The sequence below is a fragment of the Scylla paramamosain genome, chromosome 23 (assembly GCF_035594125.1).
Source record: "Scylla paramamosain isolate STU-SP2022 chromosome 23, ASM3559412v1, whole genome shotgun sequence".
In the NCBI taxonomy this organism is placed as follows: domain Eukaryota; kingdom Metazoa; phylum Arthropoda; class Malacostraca; order Decapoda; family Portunidae; genus Scylla; species Scylla paramamosain.
Window position 1 is genome coordinate 13847332 of NC_087173.1, and position 13415 is coordinate 13860746.

At 40.8% G+C, this 13415-nt stretch overlaps 1 protein-coding gene across 1 annotated transcript; it reads right to left on the minus strand.

Moving 5' to 3' along the window:
• Positions 1-593: 593 nt before the first annotated feature.
• Positions 594-13202, minus strand: LOC135112466 (von Willebrand factor A domain-containing protein 5A-like). Its single transcript, XM_064026912.1, has 5 exons — positions 13022-13202; positions 12532-12643; positions 12050-12178; positions 3206-3363; positions 594-821 (listed from the first exon to the last, which is right to left on the minus strand). Exons 2-5 carry the CDS (start codon positions 12593-12595, stop codon positions 609-611), a joined length of 564 nt encoding a protein of 187 aa, XP_063882982.1. The 5' UTR covers positions 12596-12643; positions 13022-13202; the 3' UTR covers positions 594-608.
• Positions 13203-13415: the final 213 nt, after the last annotated feature.

Sequence of the window (13415 nt, forward strand, 5' to 3'; positions counted from 1 at the left end):
GAGGAATGGAAGTAAATTAAAAGATAGAAGATGAGAAAGATGAGACAAGATAAATATAGGAGGAAGAGGAAGAATGACCTCTCACTTAACCTAACACAGTCTGGACCACTCACTTCTTGAAGAGCACTAAGAAGGATGAGCCGAAGCTGACAATGTTGAAGAGGCAACCCAGAGGTAGACTCTTCAGGAACAGAAGAAGTGTTGCCCGGGCACTCTCTATCTTTTGCCCATGCATGCTTCCTGTTGGTGAGGTCAGTTTAGATTAGGTTAGCACTGCACAACTACAGTACAAACTCACTGAGTCGAACTAATTTTGGGGTTAATTTACGTTAGCTTAGTACAACCTTGCTGAGTTGGACCCTTGAAAATCCCAGTAACTTTCCTCACATCCTGCTTAGGAGTCACAGTAAGGAGTCATTGTTGAACTATTACTGGAAACATGGAAACATCCTTCAAAACCCCAGTAACTCCCTCACAGCCTGTTTAAAAAGCTATGAAAGGCATCATATCTGCTTAGTCCTGCACTGACAAGCCTTCCAGCATCCCATCATATCAGTTCTTGGGTCCTACTGACCTTGTCCAGCTGTCCCACCTGCCTCCACCTCACCTTAGCGGTCGATGACAAAGATAATCTCATTCTTGCTGGAGTAGGTGTTGATGGGCACCTCTGGGAAGAGGTTCAGCATGAGCAGGTCATCCTTCATGATCCCAGTGGCAGAGCGTTCACCGGTCTCCCGCAACAGGTGGGGCCGGTAGGCACTCCTGTAGTACACCAGCATGCTCCAGTCGTGGTCGCAGCTGAACCCTCCGTCCTGGCTCACCTGCGGCATGGACAGGAGATTAGGTTGTGGCATGGGTTAGGTTAGGTTATGCTGCAATAGGTCAGGGCATCAGTTGGGTTAGGTTGCAATGCTGGATCAGCTGATGTTATTTTTATGGACAGAAGAAAGAAAACAAGACCTAAAAGGTTTATGGACGTAGAGAAGGAATTACAACACACACAAACACACACACACACACACACACACACACACACACACACACACACACACACACACACACACTGAAAAAAATTAAGAAAGTACTTTGTTATCGTGGACTGGAAAGACTTTGAACATGCAGAAGTTGTTCAGGAAAAATGGGATGAATTTATAAGGATATATAATACTGCTGTAGAGAAATTTGTACCTAGAGGAGAAAGATGTAGAAAAGGTAAGGAATAGTTCAATACAAAATGCAAAAAGGCTAGAAATTGTAAGTTAAATGGTTGGAATAGATGGAGAAAAAGATAAACTGAGAGCAGATGGAAGGAATATATTGATGCTAGAAACAAGTATGTTGGAATAATAAGAATGGAGAGAAAATACAATGAAAGAGATATAATAGAAAAGTGAATAAATGAACCCAAACTGTTCTTTAGACATATTAATGGGAGGATCAAGAAGAGAGGTGTATCAAAACTGAAAGCTGAAGGAAAAATCTATGAGGATGCACAGGACATGGCGGAGGTTATGGGCAAAAGTTACAGATCAGTATTTACTGTGGAAGGGGAGTTTGATGCTGGAAGAGATAATTTGGTGAGGAATACGCTAAGTACAGTCCCAGTCAGTTATGATGAAATACTTAAGATGATTGAGGACCTTGAAATAAATAAAGCATCTGGTCCAGATGGAGTATCAAACTGGATATTGAAAGAATGTAGAGAACAACTGGCTGATAAAATTCACAGTATGGTGGTGACATCATTGTTGCAGGGAAGGGTACCAAAAGATTGGAAGAGAGCAAATATTACACCAATATTCAAAGGGGGAAATAAAGAAAACCCACCAAATTATAGACCAGTGTCATTTACTAGTGGTGTAGTAAAAGAATGTGAAAGAACAATAAAGGAAAGATTGATGGAACACTTGGAAAGAGATAAAGTTTTGGTAAATTGTCAATTTGGATTTAGGCGGGGAAGATCATGCTCCATGAACTTATTGTCCTTTTAGTCAAAGGCAGTTGATATTGTGCAAGAGAGACAGACTAGTGATGGTGTCTACTTAGACTTGAAGAGGGCTTTTGACAAAGTACCACACCAAAGATTGCTATGGAAGATTAAAAAAAAAAAAAAAAATATGGAAAAATTGGAGGAAGACTGCTGGAGTGGATGAAGGATTATCTGGATGATAGAGAGATGAGAACTGTAATACAAAACCAGAATTCATCCTAGCTGAAAGTAACTAGTGGTGTCCCACAGGGATCAATGTTGGGACCAATAATGTTTGTGATATATGTGAATGACATAAATGAAGAGATAGACAGCTATATGGACTTATTTGCAGATGATGCTAAGCTGATGAGAATGGTAGAAAATGCAAATGACTGTATGGTACTGCAAGACAATTTAAATAAGATAAATAGATGGAGTAAATCTTGGCAAATGGAATTCACTTAAAGTAAATGTAAAGTAATGGAGTTTGGTAAGAGTAAAAAAATAATACAACATCATTATGGGATGGATGGTGTGAACTTAAAGAAATTAAAAGAAATGGATTTAGGAGTAACAGTTACTGAAAATTTGACTCCGGGCAGATACATTGATAGAATTACTGGAGAGACGATGAATTTGTTAAAAAGAGTAAGAGTGGCATTCTCATATTTGGATAAAGAAGTGATAAAAAAGTTGTTGATTTCCATGATAAGACCAAGTCTGGAATATGCAGCAGTGGTGTGGTCTCCTCATACAAAGAGGAATATTATAAAATTGGAAAGAGTACAAAGAGCAGTCACTAAGATGGTTCCAGAGTTAAGTCGACCTATGAAGAGAGATTAAGAATGTTGGAAATTCCTTCCCTTGAAAATATGAGATTTAATAAACATCTATAGAATGATAAATGGTATGGAAAATGTGGACAAACAATGTATAGTAAATTTAGACACACAGATTACAAGGGGACACAGTAAGAAGTTGAAGAAAGTTAACTGTAGAAGAGACATCAACAAGCATAGTTTTCCTCACAGAAGTGTGAACAAATGGAATGATCTCAGTGAAGACGTTGTCAATGACGTAACTGTCCATGCTTTTAAGACTAAACTGGATAGATATAGAGACAGGATACTATGAGATTACTCTCCTCCCGTAAACCACAACTAGGTAAACACTAGGTAAATACACACACACACACACACACACACACACACACACACACACACACATGCAGACCTGGGCAGACATGGCATCATCAGTCAGGGTCACGTTGAGTGGGTCAGTGTGGGAGACGATCCGAGATATCTGGTGGTTACCACATACTTGTGCCTTCACCTCCATGGAGTAAGGCTGTGTCACATACACCCCTCGATCCTCCCACCTCCAGTCCCAATCTTGGTGGTGGTTGTGGTGGTAGTGGTGAAGGAAACACTGAGTTTTCATTGCTGACTGATTTTTTTTTTTTTTATGCATTTTTAAATCCATTGTCAGTGTCCAAAGAATCAAAATCTAATGAAATTTTTTTTTTTTTGTGCATTTTAACCATTTCACTTCAATACGAAACAATTACCAGCACCAGAAGCAATGCATGAAATCTTTATAAGCATCTACAAGAAAGAAGGGGATTAAAAGAACAGATTTTGCATTTTGTACCCAGCTTAACCCCTTCAGTATGATGACTCCAAGGTAGGCATCATGAAGCACCAGTGGAATATACCATGACACCTACATAGGCATCATGATCGGATTCTGTTTTAGTTGTTGTTGGACAGTCCCATATCCTGTTGTGACTTCTTGTTGAGCAATCCTGTATCATGTGTTGACTTGTCTTGACAGTCTCTGTATTATATCCTTGAGGTTCTATTGCTCCTCCCACCCTCCCTGTTCCCACCAGTCACGTAAATGAGCTACCCCATGCCCCACCCTCTATCCAAAATAAGGAAGTCTCATTGGCAGAGCATTACATCATAGTTCCCCTCCTTATGGTCCTTCTTTTATCTTCCATATCCCCCTATCCTTCTCTACATCCTATACCCCCTCCATCAGGAAGGGGAGACTAAAAGGTGGGGGATACAGTTCCCCTATTCCCTCGTTCATTCCTTGCCCTCATACCCTCCTCTCTCTCTCTCTCTCTCTCTCTCTCTCTCTCTGTGTGTGTGTGTGTGTGTGTGTGTGTGTGTGTGTGTTTATATATATATATATATATATATATATATATATATATATATATATATATATATATATATATATATATATATATATATATATATATATATATATATATATATATATATATATACTCTCCCTGTGTGTGTGTGTGTTATATCGTTAACTAGAGAGAATTTAGTGTTGGAGTGCTAATTCACCTGAGGTACCAATTGGACTTACTTAACAAGGTAAAGAAGAAGTAATCCATCTTCTTCAATCAGAACACAACAAAACAGGGGCCATTCTTTCCGATATCAAAGGCTGGACTGGGCAAGTTCCGAAGCTTCGTGTTTGCGGCATTAAAGTTAGACCTTTGAGAGTCTGGCGGTGCTCTGTTGAACTTCACCATCCTATGTGTGTGTGTGTGTGTGTGTGAGTGTGTGTGTGTGTGTTAATGGTAGCTGGGTGGTAAAGTGTTTGACTGTCTTAAGAGAGGCCTTGTGTTCGAGTCATTTAATACCGAAGGTTGTGTGTGTATGTGTGTGTGTGTGTGTGTGTCGTGACAGAGACATTACACAATTTCTCTATATATTTACTAACAGCTACTAAAATTAAATAAACGATACTCAGATTACTTTTTTTCCTTATTTAATGAATATTGCTAACATTAAAACATGCGTGTGTGTGTTTGTGTGTGTGTGTGGGGGGGGGGATGGGAAGGGGGGCAGGTGTGTGGTGTTCAGGAGGCTGGAAGCACGTGCACTGTTGCCGCTGCCATAATTATCGCAGTTTGAGTCAACAAAGACACCAAGAGAGCCAATTAGAACCCGGGGGTGGAGGAGGAGGAGAAGGAGGATGAGGAGGAGGAGGAGGAGGAGGAGGAGGATGAGAAGGAGGAGGAGGATACAGTAATTAGAGATAGCTTTTGGCTCCCGCTCAGCTCCACCCGTGATGATGAAAACACTCACGAGCTCATAACTGGCCCTAATCCACTCCAGCTACAGGAGGAGTGGGGAGGTAGGGAAGTGAGGAGAAAAGAATTGGGTGTAAATAAAAGAAACGGGGAGGGAAAAGGGGAGACGAGAAGTAGTATGCTTCTTGAAAATATTATAACGTAGAGAAGGAAAATACATGTGCTACACAGCGACATCTATACAAAAATATAATAACATGGACTGCAATTGAAGCGAGGGAGAAAGAAGTGGGTGTAAATAAAAGAAAGGGAGAAGAAAAGGCAGACGAAAAGAAATATCAATCTTAAGTAAAAAGTATAAGATAGAAAACAAGTTGCAGGTATATCGTGTAATCTTTACAGAAATTTGAGGGTAAAAGATAAACTAAAAAAAAGGCTTTTATTGAAGTGAGGGGTAAACCAATTTTGTGTAAATAAAAGAAATAGGGAGAGAAAAGACGAATAAAATAAATATATGGCTTAAGTAGAATAGTATAAAGTATGGAAACAGGATATAGGTGAAAAAAAAAATATTAATAATAAGGTAGTGAAAAATATATATAAAGAGGAATCTATAAAAAAATATATATATATATATATATATATATATATATATATATATATATATATATATATATATATATATATATATATATATATATATATATATATATATATATATATATATATATAAAGACTGACTGAAAGAAAGAAGTTTTAAAGAAATTTCTATATTTAACAATTTTGAAAACATTTTTTTCCACTGTCTTTTTTTTTCACACTGATAGATAAACATTTACACCATAAGTATTCAATGCTGAGTATACATACATATATACACCAATCACCACCAAGTAGCAAATACAAGCCTTTTTTTTTTCAGTACTCATTTAACAGTTTAATTTTCCAACAGTCAAAGGTCCGGGATCCCTCATTACAGTCCTCAGGGGAAGTCATTACCGCCTTCTCTCCTCCTCTTCCTCCTCTTTTTCCTCCATCCCTACATATAACTCCATCTCCTTTATTCTGTGCCATACTTTCCCTCTCACTGGTTACTTAATCATGCCGCTCCTTCTATCATGCCGCTAAGACACACCTTCATACTATCTACCGCTGTCATTCTTATACCGTTACTGTCATTCTTCTCTTTTCCCTCCTTGTTATTTTTTTTTATTTTATTTTAGGGAAATCTTAAGTAAACAATATCAGTAAAAAAAAAAAAGGACTTATATCATTGACACATTTATTATTCATTACAAAATTACAGCTGGGGTGACATTTTTTTCATTAATGGTGAATTATCAATCTTGCATCAGCAAACACACACAGTTTTTAGTTTTTTTTACTTTCAATTTCTTCATTATTAACTTTGGTCGCTGATGACTTTTTGTTCATTTACGTTTTTTTTTTCTTTTCCTCCTTTTTTTTGGATTTTATTGTTTTAGTTTCTTCTTTACTATCAATTTCTTCTTTCTTGATTTTGGTCGCTGATGACTTTTTTTGTTCATTTTCTACTTTTACGAGTATTTCTTCTTCATTCTTGTTTTTGGTCGCTGATGACTTTTTTTGTTCATTTTCTGCTTTTATTTCTTCTTCATTCTTGATTTTGGTCGCTGATGACTTTTTTTGTTCATTTTCTGCTTTTATTTCCTCTTCAATTTCTTCTTTCTTGATTTTGGTCGCTGATGACTTTTTTTGTTCATTTTCTGATTTTATTTCTTCTTCGACTTCTTCACTCTTCATTTTGGTCGCTGATGACTTTTTTTGTTCATTTTCTGATTTTATTTCTTCTTCAATTTCTTCTTTCTTGATTTTGGTCGCTGATGACTTTTTTTGTTCATTTTCTGATTTTATTTCTTCTTCAATTTCTTCTTTCTTGATTTTGGTCGCTGATGACTTTTTTTGTTCATTTTCTGATTTTATTTCTTCAGTTTCTTCATTCTTATTTTTGGTCGCTGATGACTTTTTTTGTTCGTTTTCTTTTATTTTCTCTTCCACACACACACACACACACACACACACACACACACACACTTTCTCCTTTCGTCCATGTTAGAATCCACATATGCACCCGCGCACGTACTCACGCACACACAAACGCACGTAAGCAAATTAATCATGACTTTGAATATTATATAAGTTATGCCAATACATACACGCATTCATACATATGACTTCTACATGGCTATACATATATTATATACATATATTATATACAAATATTATATACATATTCACACATATTTCATCATAACTTGGAACATTGTCAATATTATGATGGCCTTCTACATGGGAAAACATATAGGTACATATTCACACACATTTTATCATGACTTGGAATATTGTCATGGGTACATATTCATGCATATGTCATCATAACTTGGAATATTGTCAGTTATGATGCCCTTCTATATGGCTATACATGTACACATTCATCAGGACACACACACACACACACACACACACACACACACACACACACACATAAATACATATTAATAGACACAGAATAATAGATCATTTAATTTATTAAATGGCGCCTCACTGATGGGCGAGATTGTGGGCGTGGCGGCGGGCGTGGTGGGTGTGACGGTGGCCAGCGTGAGCGGCGTGGGCGGTGCGGCCAGCGGCCTCCAGACAGCCCCTGACAAATGCCTCCGCGCCGGCCACCTGGGTGCGCGGGCCGCGCAGCAGCACGGTGCGAGACACCTTGTCTGTTGCTGGCGGCACTCTCACCTGCACGTCAGGGAACTCCTGCAGTAGTCTCCTGACAGTCGCGCCGGCGGGACCCACCACGTGGCACCGCTGGCGTGGCGTCACCGCCACTTGCGCCTCGATCACCTCGGCCTGCCGGAGCAAGGCCTCGAGGCGCGCCAGGGCGGCGGGAACCTTCCGGGCAGGTCCGCACAACCTGATGGTGGCGGTGCGGGTGTCTGAGGGAGGCGGCACACACACTCGCACGCCAGCGAACTCTTGGCACACTTCCCGCAGTGTGGCGCCGCGTGGGCCAACGATGTAGCGCCGCATGTGGGGCGCTACGGCGAGAGTGGCCTCCTTCTCTTCCTCCTGCCAAGAGCGGCGCACGCTGTCCAGCGCACGCTGCTGCTTGGCTCTCTCAGCCCGCTGCTTTCCTTTCTTCGCCTCGAGCTGCTGGCGTCGAGGAGACTCGATGGCGGCCTTCACCTCAGGCAGGCTAGGTGCCTTCACCTTCTTGGGCCTGTTCTTGCCGCGGCCCACCACCTTCTTGCCCTCTGAGTCCCTCTTAGGGGGGTCTGGGTCCTCAGGGGTCTCCGCCACAGTCTCCTTAGGCAGGCTAGGCTGTGCCCTCACCTTCCTGGGCCTTTTCTTTTTGCAGGCAACCACCGTCCAGCCCTCCGAGTCGCCTTCTGTGGCTTCAGGAGTCTCGGGGGCCTCAGAGGCCTTAGGGGCCTCTGAGGCCTCGCCGGACACCTGCTTCACGCCCATCGCCAGGTCCTCATCTGCCTTAACCGGAGGCGCCTTCTCCACCTTCACTTTTCGCTTCTTTCTCTTACGCTTCTTCTTACTAGTGTGGGTGGGTTTTTCTTTCCCATCGTCGCTTTCGTTATTTTCTGCTTTGTTTTCCGCTTCTACTAATGCTTCATCTTCGCAGGTTTTCATTTCTTGATCTGCTACAAAGTCTTTTTCTTCGTCATTTCCGTTATCTCCGTCATCTTCCATCGTTTCCTCTGCGTGTACGATGGCGCGCGTTACTGTCTCTTCTTCAATAGTTTCTTCTTCTGTGTCTTCGATGACTTTTTCTTTAACGTTGTCGGTCTTGGCTGCTTCCCGCACTGCTGCTTTCTTCTTCCTGCGGAAGAGTCGCCGCAGCAGGTACAGGAAGCCACAGCATTTGACGGCGCGTTCTTCTTTCATGTCTTCTTCGGCGGCGCGTTCCATGTCGTCGTCCGCTGGTGCGGGCAAAATTTCTTCTGCGCTCCAGGTTTCCATTTTCATCCCTTCCTTACTACCCTCTCAAACCTCGCCCCTACCCCCTCAAATTTTGCTAATTTCTTTTATTGCAAAATAAAATTTAAGGTGTCCTCTGATTGGTGGACTGGTGCGTGATCAACTCCAAGCTCACAGCCAGGAGAGAGTCAAGGCTCACCGCTCTGAGTTATGTTCACTACATGTAATGGCATCAACTGTACATAAGAAGTGGCTGCACTAAAGCTGTTATCTACACTATACATAAGTATTTAGCAGCTTATCCTAATACAGTGACAAACGACGCGAGAGAGAGAGAGAGAGAGAGAGAGGGTGTGAATGACAGAAAACAGACACAATATGATAGTCTATACACCTCGTTGGAGATTCATGATTCTATTAATATGAACCAATGAATCTTTGTTTTTTTTTTCAGAATATGAATAGCAGTTTCGAGAATATTGATATCAATATTGATATCAATATTGATATCAGAGGCTCGTGAGAAAGATTAGGGCACGTGGGATAGATGGGTGTTAGGCTGGATAAAGTCATAGCTAAGCGACAGACGACAGAGAGTAGTAATAAACGGCTCCAAATCTGGGAGTGGGGTAATGTAATTAGTGGGGTGCCACAGGGATTAGTATTTGGGCCATTGTTGTTTTTAATATATATATCAATGACTTGGATAATGGAATTAGTAGTGATGTTAGTAAACTTGTGGATGACACGAAGATAGGTAGATTAGTTTGGTCAGAATCTGATGCCATCACTTTGTAGGCAGATTTAGATCGGATGAACGAATGGACAGACAGATGGCAAATGCAATTTAACATAAAAAAATGCAATGTACTTAGCGTAGGTAGAGGAAACCTACACAGTAGTTACACAATAAACAACTCAGCTCTAGTAGGTTAAAAGTACGAAAAAGATTTAGGAGTTATAGTTAGCTCTGAACTCTGTCTAAGAAAGCAATGCATAGAGGCCAGAAACAGGGCAAATAGGGTATTAGGATTCATTTTTAGGAGTGTTAAAAGTAGAAGACCTGAAGTAATATTAAAGTTATAATTGACGCTGGTCAGACCTCATCTAGACTACGTTGTGCAGTTTTGGTCCCCATATTACAAGAAGGTTATAGATCTATTAGAATCAGTACAAAGGACATTGACTAAAAGGATACAGGGTATGAGGAGTATTCCTTACGAGGCGAGATTGAAGCTGTTAAATTTACATTCTTTAGATAGATGTAGGTTAAGAGGGGACCTGACAGAAGTCTTTAAGTGGTATAAAGGTTATAACATGGGGGACGTAAGCAAAATTCTTAGGATCAGCAACCAGGATAGAACAAGAAATAACGGGCTCAAGCTTGAAAAATTTAGGTTTAAAAAAGAGATAGGAAGAAATTGGTTCTCAAATAGAGTGGTAGATGAATGGAACGGACTCAGTAATCAAGTTGTTAGTGCTAAGACATTAGGGAGTTATAAGAGAAGATTAGGCGGATTTATGGATGGGGATGATAGGTGGAAATAGGTAGGTATATTTCATACAGGGACTGCCACGTGTAGGTCTGATGGCTTCTTGCAGCTTCCTTTATTTCTTATGTTCCTATGTTCTTATATATATATATATATATATATATATAGAGAGAGAGAGAGAGAGAGAGAGAGAGAGAGAGAGAGAGAGAGAGAGAGAGAGAGAGAGAGAGAGAGAGAGAGAGAGAATTATAGTATTATAAATGAGATAAATTACCGCTCGCAGGCCTGCGCCGTATATGAACAACGTGTGTTTTTAAGCATCCAGAGCAAAGTGGTTAAAGATAAGAGATGGTTGTACAGTAAAGATGCTTCAGAATGACTGGATTATAGTCTGTTCACTTAAGTTAGATTTCTGGAGCCTCGGTGGGTTTATAAGCTCGCAGCTGATTGGCTGATGTTGCATTTCTTGCTGTCTTCTACCACTATTTTCATGTTAACTGCTCTCCTGATCTTGCTAACTGCATGCCTCTCCTCCTCCAACGGCCTCACTGCACAACACTTTCTTCTTTCTCTCACCCCTATTCTGTCCACCTCTCTAATGCAAGAGTTACCTAGTATTCCCAATTATTCATCTCTTTCTCTGGTAAACTCTGGAACTCCCTGCCTGCTTCTGTATTTCCATCTTCCTATGACTTGAATTCCTTCAAGAGGGAGGTTTCAAAACACTTATCCTGTAATTTTTGTCTTCTGCTTTCAGCTCTGGGGACGTCACTTCAGTGGCGTGGCCTTTTCTTTTTTTCAATTATTATATTTGTGTTGCTCTTTACCGGTGCCCCTCCTACATGAAAAAAAGAAAACACTTCACACCTTTTCTTTCACTCTACATTATTTTTTTTATTTCTTATTTAAACTGATTTACATATGAATATGAAGAATAAAAATAAATAAATAAATAAAAACAATAAATCCCCCCCAAAAAAAAGTGGACCGGGTAAAAAAAAAAAATCCAGGCTTTGTCCTGAGCTGCTGCGACGGTGTGCGGGAACGGATTAATCCATTTTTACTTTGATTCCTGTGGGGAAAATAGTTTTGATTTCTGAACATTTCCGAGTTAGAACAGCTTTCATAGACGAATTAAGTTAAAAAACCAAGGTTCCACTGTACATGTGTTTCGAAGCTTTAGGTAATGGAAAATAACAATTACATGTGTTTTGTTGAGGTAAGTAATAGAAAAGTAACAATTACATGTTTTGAAGCTTTAGGTAATGGAAAATAACAATTACATGTGTTTTGTTGAGGTAAATCATAGAAAAATAACAATTACATGTTTTGAAGCTTTAGGTAATGGAAAATAACAATTACATGTGTTTTGCTAGTGTAGGTAATAGAAAAATAAAAAGTGAATGCATTCTAAGCGTTTCAGCGAATTCTCCTCGCCCCAAACCAATCTGGTATAATCTGGAATATAACAATCAATAACAACTACAAGTGTTTTAGTGCATTTCAAACCCACCACACACTCCCTTGAGCTGACACGACCTGTGACCTCAGCTGACCTACCTTGCCTGCGAGGGTGGTCAGCAGGGGTGTAGCGCGGGTTGAGTACTGTGGGCAAAACAAAGCTGATGATGCCGTCTGTCTCAACCCTCAACTCCATCACCAGACGAAGGGTGACCTTGGCCCTCGTTCCTGCAGCAGAAGCGGGCGGGGTGAGAGAGGGTGAGGTATGGGTGGGTCAGGGCGAGGCAGCATAAGGTAGGGTGAGGAAGCTAAGGTATGGGTGGAGCAAGGTGAGGAAGGCTGAGGTAGGTTGGCAGCAACCTTTATAATGCTATTTTCCTCATACCTACAATGTTTTTAGATATTTCTGTAGACAGGGTGAGGTAAGGGTGAGGCAAGGAGAGGTACGGGTGACAGTAACTTCTCTCTTTCTCTCTCTCAAACACACACACACACACACACACACACACACACACACACACACACACACACACACCACCACCACCACCACCACAACCACAACCACCACCACAACCACGAACCCGCAGGAAAGTTGCCGAGGTTAAGCGTGAGAATGTCGCTTGAGTCAGGGTCTTCTCGTGTCATGAGGGCAGTCTTCCCCTCTTTCAAAGCCTCCTTGTACACCTTCTCTGCCTGTGTGAGGAAAGGGAACCAGTGTGTAGGGCTTACAGCAGGAAAATGAGTTAGTGGTGGAAGCTGTCAGGCCTACACGTGGCAGTCTCTCCCTGTGGGCAATGTCAAGTACCTACCCAGTTTATAATTATTTTCTTGTGAGTCTACTCATATATACGCTAATGGTAAACACTTTGCCTTCGTTAGATATAAAAAAAAAGTCTCAATGTTAAAAAAAAATAGGAGGAAATAAGGCACACACACATTTAGCACAGGCGCCGCTGCAAAACGTTCAAAGCAGCAAAAATGGCAGGTTGATATATTGATATGAAAAAAAATGATAGCATGTTAAATATTATTAAAAAACACTAAAAATAGCATAGGGGATAAGCCTAATACCTTGTTCTTCTCCAAGCAGTGAGTCACAATGGTTCTGCCGTCCAGCTGCGCCTCACAGTGGTACACAGCTGCGCCCTCCTCCACAGGCAGCACCGCCCGCACCTATAAGAGAGAGAGAGAGAGGCGCCAGGCAGGGGAGGAAAGAATGAAGTAAAGAAAGAAAGGACAAAACACACGCCTCTTTTTTCTTCCTTTTTCATGTTTAACTCCTTCTCCTCCTTTTCCTTCTGCGTTAGCAAAGGAAATTATCAAATAAGGAAAGGAGGAATGAAATGTGAAGAAAGAGGGGAGGAAGCAGACTCTCCTTATTACCGAACGCCATTATTCTTCCTACTTTCATGTTTATCTGCTCCTTCTCCTTATTAGTGAAAAGAACGATTAAATAAGAAAAGAG